The sequence below is a fragment of the Chenopodium album genome, chromosome 21, assembly GCF_948465745.1.
Source record: "Chenopodium album chromosome 21, dcCheAlbu1.1, whole genome shotgun sequence".
Taxonomy (NCBI): Eukaryota; Viridiplantae; Streptophyta; class Magnoliopsida; order Caryophyllales; family Amaranthaceae; genus Chenopodium; species Chenopodium album.
In genome coordinates this window covers 9,102,527-9,114,473 of record NC_137854.1, presented here as the reverse complement: position 1 = coordinate 9,114,473, position 11,947 = coordinate 9,102,527, and the positions used below count along the sequence as shown (strand labels likewise).

General features: G+C 32.8%; 1 protein-coding gene across 1 annotated transcript; it reads left to right on the top strand.

Moving 5' to 3' along the window:
* The first annotated feature begins 11,234 nt into the window (after nt 1-11,234).
* Nucleotides 11,235-11,678, top strand: LOC145600306 (uncharacterized). The gene has a single exon (XM_081656223.1). It carries the CDS (start codon nt 11,235-11,237, stop codon nt 11,676-11,678), a length of 444 nt encoding a protein of 147 aa, XP_081512349.1.
* The last annotated feature ends 269 nt before the right edge of the window (nt 11,679-11,947 follow it).

The window sequence follows — 11,947 nt, the reverse complement described above, 5'->3', positions numbered from 1 at the left end:
AACTCATATATAGGGGCATTAAAATTCTTGACCAACTTAGTATCTAAATTTGCAAAATAATTCATTTCATTGGGAAGATCATATTCAATAAAATTTATCTCTTCTGGAGAATATTATCCATGGGGGGGAGAGTATATTGTGCAGTTGTTCATCATTTCTTATCTTTATTCTTGTGCTGACTGATAATAGCCCTAATAATCAAGAGATTGTTATATAAGTCACTTGTACATAATTCACTAGACAATGATCTTCTGGATCATCAAAAGACTTTAATAATGAGATATTAGTTACTCAAAATTTTAACATACAAGTAGCCTTAGTGAGCTTTCAGTCACCTAATACGGTGAGCTTCTACTCACCTAAAATTGTACAAAGTATAAACTATCTTGGTGAACTTCTGGCCACCTATATTACATATGCCCATACAAAGTTGCTAGAAACTTATAAATATATATGTACAATCTCTTGAAATGTTTCGTCAAAATAAACTATTAAATTCACAATTCAAATGTATCTCAATCTCAATGTTATGTCTTGCCATGCAATTCATTTCATATATCTAATATTGAGAGAGCGTCAGCACATTATTTCTTTCATATCAAATGAAACTTCAAGTTCTCATAATGGGTATTTATTAGACCCGGGTGGCTTATTTAATTTTCACATTCAATCACTTTTTAGTTAAATTATATATGGTCAGTTTTCCAGTTCTGTGATCACCTTATCAAATGTATTTTATGCATGGCCATGAATATAATGTGATATAAGAACAATAATATGCATATCTTTTTCAATTGGCAAGACAATCAACTAATACTTGATCTATAATAATAACTTAATTACGCTCTACTGGAGCATTAAATATAATCTTGATATATACATGCTTATCTTGTTGGACATTTCATACTCTTCTAGAGTCTCTTATATAAATATGGTAAATTTTAATTTTACTAAACATGATGCTTCTAGTGATCTAATAAAGTTTATCACTTCATCAAATCTGTCATTGTCAACAGTTGCTCCTTTCTTTCTTTTTTTTTTTTTTTCGAAAATTCATATTATCTATAGGTATAATCTGCCACGCTTCAGGCGTCTCCTTGGTTGATTAACAACTGATATTTTCCTTCTGGGACATAAATTTTAATGGGAGCATTTACAGCTAGTATATAGTCAATGACAGTACAATTGTTCATATATATCTCCAGGATGGTATCATACTAAAGATTTAATTATCGCGTGGCCACCTCTATCAAATAAATGTTGATATTTAAGTTAATACATGTATCAAACTGACCATCAAAATATTTATTGTTTTTGTGCAAGGATTACCTAAATTAACAGAATGAATAATATCTCCCCCTAATCCTTGCATATGGGGGCATAATATTAATTGTCCAACAACCTTTAATTAATTATATTGCGTCTTTTAAGCCAGAAATTATTTTGGCAATGTCATGTATCAAGTCAAGTGTTCCTCTTGCATTCATTTTAAGTTGGAATATCTCATAAGTATGGGCATAAACATATTTATCATGTGAATTGCTCACAATGTCATGCATGTTCAATCTCTTGCTCATAAAGATAATATGTATAATTCTATCTTATGAACTTTTCCACGAATTATATACAATCAAAAGAACATCATGCAAGCACGCTAATCTCTATTAAGTATGCAATTTCTCATTCACTTCTGGGAATGAATATATCTAGTTATTTATCAATAATCAGCTAGAATTTGGTATCTTGGATATCCAAACAAAAGACAATAATATATAAAATATACAAATTCTTTACGCTACTAGAAAACAGTCAAATTCCGACAAGATGGTTCCGACGGACATGAAAATCCGTTGGAAAGTGCAAAATTTCCGACGGATTTTATTTCCATCGAACGTCCGTCGGAATTTTCCGACGGAATTTTAATCCGTTGGAAAATTCTTTATTTACGACGGAATTTCCGTCGGAAATGGTACATTTTCCAACGGAAAATAATTTCCGACGGAAATTAATTCCGTCGGAAATTTCCGACGGAATTTTAACCCTTTCCGACGGATTATGAATTTAAAAAAAAAAAAAAAACCACAAAACCTTAAATCAGATTCATCCCCCTTTCATTTCTCATTTCTCTCTCCTCTCTCACCGCCTCCTCCTCTCCTCTCTCCTCTCTCCTCTCTCCTCTCTCCTCTCTCCTCTTCCCTCTTCTCCTCTCAGACACGCCTTCTCTTCTCTTCCCTCTTCTCCTCTCCTTCTCTTCTCTTTTAATCTCACGCCTTCTCTTTCTCTCTCATCTCCTTTCTCTCGATCTTCTCACCGGCGTCGTGGCCTGTTATCTTGCTATTGCATATTTATGGTTTATACGGCCAAATTCGAGCCTGAAACCTCTAGATCTAGAGGTTTCAGGGTCGAATTTAGCCGTATTTAACCATATACGGGTTGAAATTGGAAGCTACGGTTGGTAAGGTATGTTTTTTGGTTTTAATTTTTTTTTTGTTTTTTGTTTTTTTGGTTGTTGGTTGAAATTCGTGGGTTTTTTTTGGTTTTTTGGTTAAAATTCGTGGTTTTTGGCGGCGGTGGTGGTTTTTTATGGTGGTGGTACGAATTTGTTGCAGATCTGGGTTTGTTTTGGTGTTAGATATTGATTTGGGTGGGTTAGGGTGGTGGAAATGGTCGTTTAGGAATAGGGGGTGGGTCTGTGTTGGGTAAGGGGGGGTGGTGGTGCGGTTAGGGTAAGGCTGGGGAAGAGGGTTTGGGAAGATCTGGGTTAGGGTGCGGTGGCGGTGGCGGTGGTTGGTGAATCTGGGTTAGGGTGCGGTGGTGGTGATTGGTGAATTTCGGTTTGGGTGCGGTGGTGGTGGTTGGTGAATCTGGGTTAGGGTGCGGTGCGGTGGTGGTGTTCTGAGGTGGCGATGCGCCGCGCCCCTGGTGGCGTGGCATGTTTTTTTTTAATTTCTTAAAATCAGTTTCCGACGGATTTGTGTTCGTCGGAATTTTCCGACGGACTTTTCTAGTGCCCAAAAATGCATTCCGACGAAAGGATTCCGTCGGAATTTTCGTCGGAAAAGTGTTTCCGACGGAAATTCCGACGGAAAAGGCTAATTTTCCTACAAAGGGTTTTCCGACGACGGTTTCCGACGGAAACAGGTTTTCCGACGGAAACAGGTTTTCCGACGGAAAACTGCGTGTTTTCGAGGGATTTTTTCCGTCGGAAAACAGCAGTTTTCTAGTAGTGTTATATTTTTACATGACATTGTGTATATAAGAACACATTAATTATGTAAACGATGGATTATTCAAGCAACTTACATTAGAAACTATTAGAAATTTCTTGGTCATTTATAAGTCTTTATATTATTCCTGGGGCTTTCTGACCCTTTATAAATATTTAAGGAACTTCAGGTCCATATGGTATAATTATTTAATATTTAAATGATACATCAATCATTCAAAATACATTCGCATATTTTTCATATGCAATTGAATTAATATTTAAATGATACATCAATCATTCAAAATACATTCGCATATTTTTCATATGCAATTGAATTAAATCACAGATCTATCAATCATCCATCTACATTAATTAAGGAATATGATATCATATAGTAAACATTGTCATTATTACCACTATTGCTCATAATCCCTAAATCAATTATTTTCACATAAAATAAAATATTGCCCTCATATACACATTTAAATTCAAAAAACGATCAGAATACATTCATAATACCTTGTCAACTTATCAAAATATAACAAAAGAAAAAGGTCCTTTGTATTTAGATGAATTTCAACATCATCAATAGCGTCAAATTCAAATTTTGCCAAGTTCAACATAATTTGCTATAAAGAAAATATTATAAATTCAATTCAAAATGATAAATCTGTGATAATTTGAAATCGCATAGTGCAATATTAACAAAAAAAATAGTAATGTTATTTATATAAAGCAAATCACGTACTTCTTATACTAATAAAAGAATTTAATGCCGATTGCCGAAGTAGTGGAAAATAGTAATAGTACCTTGCATATGGCTTAATCACGTATACGCATGTATATTACACAAAAAAGAAAATATACTTTGTATGACCTTACTGATCCTTTGCCAAACCTTTCATTTCGGTTATCAATCTGGGAGAAATATTGGGTCTTATCTAAACCTTCAAAAGAAAATAAATGTTACACCCCTTGCAATTGCATACATTTTCAGTTCGATGAAATGCTAAATTCACAAGAATAAATACCAATAATGATTGTAAATTCTCTTTGGAGTCAATGCAAGCTAATAAGATGCTCACAAAATAATCCTACCAATTAGTCCATGCTCAAAAATTCTGATCATCAATTGCATATGCCTCTAGATCAAGGTGACAGTTTAACTTTAATAATTCAAAAGTAAGCAAACAATACATAATCAAATGAGACAAATAATAAGTTCCACAATCAATAATCACGGCTTACCAATGAACACAATGAAGATTAGTAGAACTAGAAGTAATCAACTATCACATTAGTCATAGATAAATCTACAATTCTACATGAAAGTATTTCTCTTCAGCACTCACAAATATCAGTGAGACCGGCTTACTATCTAGTTAGTCTCTAAATTAACTCAGCCCCACATAGACAACCATCATAATAGCAAATAATACTCATAATTAGGGGCACACAATAGTCATATTATACTACGCATAAGTTTAACGTCACGACTATTAAAATTAAGAAACTCCCTTGATTTCAAGATAATCTAATCACGCGACTCACACTTACAATATCTTATTGTAGCCTGCATAGTAAATTAAAAACAAACTTCTGTGTTCATCAATATTTCATGTTCCAAAAACTCGATCACAAAACTTCGCCAATTGCTAATATCACTGCCGATTGATCATCACTTGCTTAACATCAATTATTAAATTCCATGAAATAAAAAATATCATGAAATCATATCACCTATCTGACGCAACTAATTACTTTTTCACAAATTAGATTAAAGATGTTCAACATAAATACATAATTGCCGCACAATTTTGATTATTTTAATAACTCCAAAGCATATAATTAATCCTCAATGTTAAATTCAATTAAATGCCACTAGAACTTTATTTAAAAGATAATCGAAAATAGCAATAATAGTAATTTAGTGTATCACCAAACGTGGCATGAAAGGCTGGAGCCCATCTCCAAGATCAGAAACTTGATATAATGTCTCGAAAACAAAAACAGACAAAAGGTTGATCGATGGCCAAATGAATCCTCTTGAATTGTTGCGTCAAATAAAAAGCATCCTAAATTCAACATATCAAAAATCAAATACATAGTATTAAAAATCAAATAATCAAATAATCGTTTTTCATATTGTTAATAAAAGCGAATAAAACAATAAATACTTATCTCAATGTTATGGATTTCAATAATAGATACAGTAGAGGACTAGAGGTAGAGCTTTGGTGCTGATAACGTGTTATGAAATTTAAGAGAAAGACAAGAAAGTAAGGGATCGGAGAGAATAGATCAATATTCTTATTCAATAATATGTGGGAGTATAAATATATTTATACATGAGATACAACTAGGGTTTTGGGGAATAATAGTATCTAGAATAATCCTGAATAATCCTAAGGATATAATGGCATCCACTAATACATACTTCCTCCGTTTTCTTTTACTTGCAACACTTCCCTAAAAAGGAAATGTCACAATACTTGCAACACACTATAAAAGGAAAGTTACTTTAGGAAAAACTATACTATTTCCTTTATGTAAAGCACATGACCCACTAATTTACACTCCTAACAACCACTCATCCCATTTTAAAGTGTATTATATCATGTGAACCCCACATTTCTTAAATACCGTGAAAAAGTGTGTGTTGCATCTAAAAGAAAACGGAAGAAGTATATTATATAACACAGTTCTCTTTTTTTTTTCGGCCTGACTTCTCTTCTTTTTTTTTTTTTTTTTTTTTGTTTCGAGATTTGGGACCATTTCAAAATTTGGGGAAATTTCAATGCAAGGCGGGAATTTACTTAAATTTTGCGAATCAATATTTTGTTTCACTGCCGTTGTAATAGCCTACCTAGCTGTCGCATTAGTATTCCTATTGCAACGGCTTTATTTGGCCGTTGCATTAGCCCCTCTTTTGAAGTTCTATAGTATAAAACGTTGCATTAGGCTTATCTACTACAACGGTAATACAAGAGTCGTTGCATTAGCTCTTTTTTAACCGTCGCAATTGATCAAAAATGTAGTAGTATTGTATAAAACTAAATAAATAAATTTCTTAGTCTTTATATATATATATATATATATATATATATATTTATTTATTTACGGGAACTAGATAAATCTTTATGCAAGATTAGTATCAATTAAATACTACTAAAAGCGAATCTAAAGACACACCTGTCAATATATTATTAAATAATTTCCCGCCAAAAGTACTTTCTAAAAAAATTATTGCTATGTAAGGAAAAAATAAATTATATCTAAATTATGACATAATTTATTTTATATAAAATATAAATCTTTTCCTAAAAGATTAAACTATCCATTATAAATTTATAATTACTACATGTATTTTAAATATTTGCTCTTACATGCTTTTATTTTTAATATACTCTATGATTTTCAATATTTATTAACCGTGCATTGCACGGGATTTAACCTAGTTTACAATAAAAGTGGAATATATCTTTATTAGTTTAAATAAAACTTTATTAGTTATATATACAATAAAAGTGGAACATATGCAAGATTTATTCTAGTGCCTAGAATATATATATTCCTAGATTTAAAATAAAATAAAATAAATTGATGAAGCTGGTGATTTATGTGGACGGGCCGGTTGACAATCAAAATAGGATCAACTTTTGGGCACCGGTATTCTTCCATCCCTTCCATTAGTCGGCAATGCTAGTCAGTAACTACCTTCGTTTTTTAATTTTATTAGTTGACACGTTTTGACTTTAGCACTATTCACACTCTCCCATTTGACTGTGTTTTGTGATTTATACGTAATGAAAAATATAGTCATGTGGGGTCTTGTTAGATTCGACAAGATATATATTTTTAAAAAATCAACTTTTTATAATTTTTTATAATCGGTAATTAAAGATATTAAAGATTGAAGTTGTGCATTGGCAAACGTGACTAAAAAACTTGTCAACTAAAAAGAAACGGGGGAAGTATATCATAGCAGTAGCACCATATATATAATACTCCGTACACTATTTACATTAATCTTCAAATATATACGATAAATAAAAATCTAAGTCAATGTAAACTATGACTACTAAGAGTAAGACCAGATATCTAAAATAAACAATTCAATTAAAATATTATAGTGTCTACATACTTATTAAAGTCATTACAAAACTATCTAGTAACTAATTTTTCCTAATAATTTGGTCAAACAAAATTAACAAAAGAGTTTAACTAGCCATTGAATAACCTTCCCCGGTTTTCACACAAAAAAATAAAATAAAATAAAATAAAAATTAAAGAGGAAAGGAAGAACTCGGTTACCTTCGTCCAAGTAGAAGGTTGAAAAACTTGGAATTTGCTTGGAAGAAAAGTTGACCGGGAAACTCAACCACTTGCCGGGAAACTCAACTGCTTTGCCGGAAAACTCAAAGTACACAGTGGAGCTCTCGAAGATTCAACACAAAGATTACTTTCTCTCTCTAGAAGCTTTGACTTCTCTCTAAAAAGTAAGAAATCCAAAGTAAAAAATGGAGGTCAAACCCTTGCTATTTATAGGCAAAACTTAGGGGGGTAAAATGGTAAAAATGCCATTCCCGCCTAAAGGATATCAAACGGTTAACATTCAAAGAATATTAATCTAGAAGCCAAACGGTTAAAAACTACCTTTGACGAAATCCATGTAAATGCCAAGTCATTTATGACGGAAGTCGAACGGGCGTCATAACTACCCGCCAAACTCAGTATTTACCTCGGAAGTTGAACCAATTTCTTGGAAAAATGGAGAACATCTGGTTGCCAACGCAAAATCCATTCGGCCTCTACTGTCCGATTGACAATCTGGCTAAGCTCTTTGAAGACGCCAGACAAGCTAATCAAGGCACCCGGCCCAATTGAAGGCCATTAGGCCTATTCTGTCCGACTGACGACCTGGCTAAGCTCCTAGAAGGTGTCAGGCTATTTGGACAAGGCGCTTGGCCCAAAAAGGCGGACTGATGATCCTGTCCGATCCCTACCAGTATCTTTAAATGCTCAAAATACGTCTAAGGTCCTCGAGCGAGCTGAGTAAGATCAGAGGAGGTGGCCCGATTGGGACGCGCCACCCTCAGTGAGGGGCAAATGTTCAGGGTATAAAATACCCCAAGTACGTGGACCAATCCTATGGTGAAACGTGGCCCGATCAATAAGTGACATTTGTCGCTGTAGGAAGATGACACATACAAGGATCAAGGGAGCACCTGAAATTAGGAGAGTGACAAAAGGCCAGTAAGCTGACAAACATCAATAACATTCATAATATCATAAGTAGCTCTGATCTACATATAACATTAGAGATTAGATTGACAATATGAGAGAGGACATACAACAACAATACTATTATCATAATATATAAAACCAGTAAGCTGACAAACATCAATAACATTCATTCATTCGATTACATTTTTAGCCACAATAACTTTAAATAAAAACTCCTATAGGAGCTTATTTATTTAACGAAGTAGTGGATAAGCAGAACAAGATTGCATAATTTTCAAGGTTGGTATAGTAAGTTAGTAACCCGGCCTACAGGCCAATTTAAATTTGTTGGAGCATCAAAGGGAGTTTTATTTCCTACAACGGGAGCAGCCAAACCTTTTGAGTTTTAGGATGATCTATTAGAAACATTATTACACGTACTACACAATTATAACAATCTCACATGATTCCACTTCTAAATTAACCTTGAATATTAGATAATTAGAGTAAAAGGAAGACATATAAATAACAACATAACATATAAGATCTTTTAAAATAAAACATGTACGATAACATAAAATGAACAGTTTATTCATTCACTTGTTCAACACAAAGCCACAACGTACAATAACTTAAAATGCCCCTACCTATATAGGAGCTTATTCATAGTGATAAACAAGCGAAGTAGTCAAGCACAAAGAGATTACTTATGAAGCATCAAGGGGTTTTAGCCCCAACAACGGGACCATAACCAATCTTGTGAGGTTTTGGAAGATCGGCAGAAGGCTGGGCTTGTGCCTCCTCGACACCGCCACAGTAAGCGGGTCCACTGCCACAGTAGCCATATTGGCTACAGCACAGCCCATTGGGGCATTCCCCATTGACACATTCTCCTTGTCCCATTGAAGTACCCACCAAAAGGGTCATGATCACCATGATAACCACAAAGCTCTTCATCTTCATCATTTTCACTCTTCTTAACTTTTGTATGTAACTAATTAACTCTCTTAGTTTTTTCTTTGTTTTATGAGTTTTTTGTGTGATGAATTTGGCTATGAATGAGGGGGTATTTATAGGGTTTTGAGATGCAGTCATTTGGGAAAATGCATGCATTTTTGTGTTTGGGAGATATTATTATTGGCTAGACTACTTAGCTACTGTATGTGTACACTATCCTGTTATTGGACCACCTTTAATTAAATTAACATTAGATTATTCAACATTGAAATAAGTTACAAACAACTTCCTCTATTTTTTTCAAGTACCTCAGTTTGATTGTGTGTTTGCCAATGCGAATTATTGATGAGTAAAATTCATTTTTATTTTTCCGTCATAAGTATAAAATTTAAAAAGTTGATATGGTGAACACTATGTATACATTAGGACAATTTTAAATAATACATATCCTATTAGATCTAAAATAAGAGAAAAATAAGGTGATATAATTGATCGATAGATAAATAAATGGAAGGATACATATGTTGATCCTTGAAAATTCAGCTTGAAATACCAGTGTAGACTAGTCTACAACTCTACACTCTACTTGATTGAGGTGGTAATTAAGTCAGGTTATCAGGCCACATGAATGACATGATACATGAAATTAACAATCCCGCATATGTTAAATTTAACCCCACGTGAATCTATTGTTTAGTAAAAACTCCCTCCGTCCCCTTTCGATAGTCCCTTATGGACAAATTTTAGTCCCAAAATATTCACCCCATTTGCTTTTTCCAACAACCATTAATATTAATGTTTACCAAAATTCCATCCAATTTGCAATAATATTTGTGCAAATTTAAATTTCCTAAGTAAATTTTGTTTTTCCATGTAATTTTATTACATTCTCTCTCTACTTTTTTGCATATTCAATGTCAATTTACTTTTTCAATGTACTTTTATTATTCTTATTTGTGTTTATTAATTCCCGTGAAAAATGTCCGTAAAAGACTATCAAAAGGGGATGGAAGGAGTAAAAATTATGGCCTTAATGAGATAATACAATGATAGTTGTACGTGTCATCAATATTCATAACCACTCGGGTCGTAATGTTATAATGTAAGGTTATAAGAATAGTCTACACTCGATAGTTTGACATGATTAAGAAATGACACGGAGATGCATTTTCTAGACTTCAAAATTTTTCTTGTTTGCAGTACAAATTATCCATTAGGTAGACAAAAAAAAAAAGTTTTCAATCTAAATTCCAGCAGATTAAACTGATACCATGCATGTCACAAACTTCAAAAGGATTTTTGAAAATTATATTTTTCCAAAGATCTAATTTTAAGTAATACTCGTATTTGATCTTCAATAAAAATCAAAATAACAATCTTTTGAAAAATCCAAATTTAAATTTAGAAATATGAACTTATAAAATAACAGAATTTTTTTATCAAATATTTTTTGGAAATTTTATTTTATTTATTTTTTTTGAGAACTCGAAATTTATTTTATTTGAATTGATTTTTGATTAAAAACAAATCAAATGTAATTATTCCAGTGTGTTTTCAATTCATTTTTCCTTCCAAAAATAATTTGGGCATAATTATTGTTAGATAATAGATTTATATATTATCTTGTTAATATTCTGTAAAGATATATCGTGTGTAATTAGCTTCTCATAATTAGGTTGTAAATACCTATATATATTGATTAATGAGAAACACTCCAATCAAGGAGAATTACACTATTCTACATGGTATCAGATTCCTTTTAGGGTTTCTCTCTTCTTCTCTTCTCAAACCCTAATCGATCCTAGCTGTCCACCACCAACATCACCGTCCTTCACCTTCTCCAATGGACACCCCTCCTCCTCCTCCTCCCTCTCCACCACAACCCCTTACTTTCCACCCCGCCTTTGCGGTTCCTAACATCAAAAGCCATATTTCGGTTAGCCTTGACCATGATGATGCTCAATATGCAACATGGGTCGAACTATTTCAAATCACTGCTTGTGCTTTCAATGTTTTAGACCATATTGAGGCTACAGTCGCCCGTCCGAAAGAGATTGATGATGTTACATGGAAACGTTTGGATGCTATAGTGAAAAACTGGATCTATGGAACTATTTCTAGAGACCTAGTTACCACAATCATGAAACCGGGTGCAACGGCTCTCGAATTATGGACCCGGCTCGAGGAGATATTTCATGATAATAAGCATACTAGGGCTGTGTATTTGGAGGAACAATTTGCAAAAACAAAGCTTGAAAATTTTGCAAATCTACAATTATATTTTTGAATAATTAAGTAAAGTATAATTAAATTGATAATCTACTTATACGGTTATACCACTCTACAAATTCTTAAATGGACTTGGTTCACACTAATTTATTGTGGACCACTAACATTAGAGAAACTATGATTATTTTATTTTTTTTTAAAAAAAAAGTCATTATGATAAAATGAAGGTCACTATATTGAAAATAAAAGTCATTTTTGTAATATATAGGCTATAAGAGGTTAATTTTTTTAATGATATATTTTATAAGGTCAATATAAATAATAAAG

Coding starts and splice junctions, on each gene's coding strand:
- LOC145600306 (XM_081656223.1), top strand. CDS start 11,235: ATGGACACCCCTCCTCCTCCTCCTCCCTCTCCACCACAACCCCTTACT.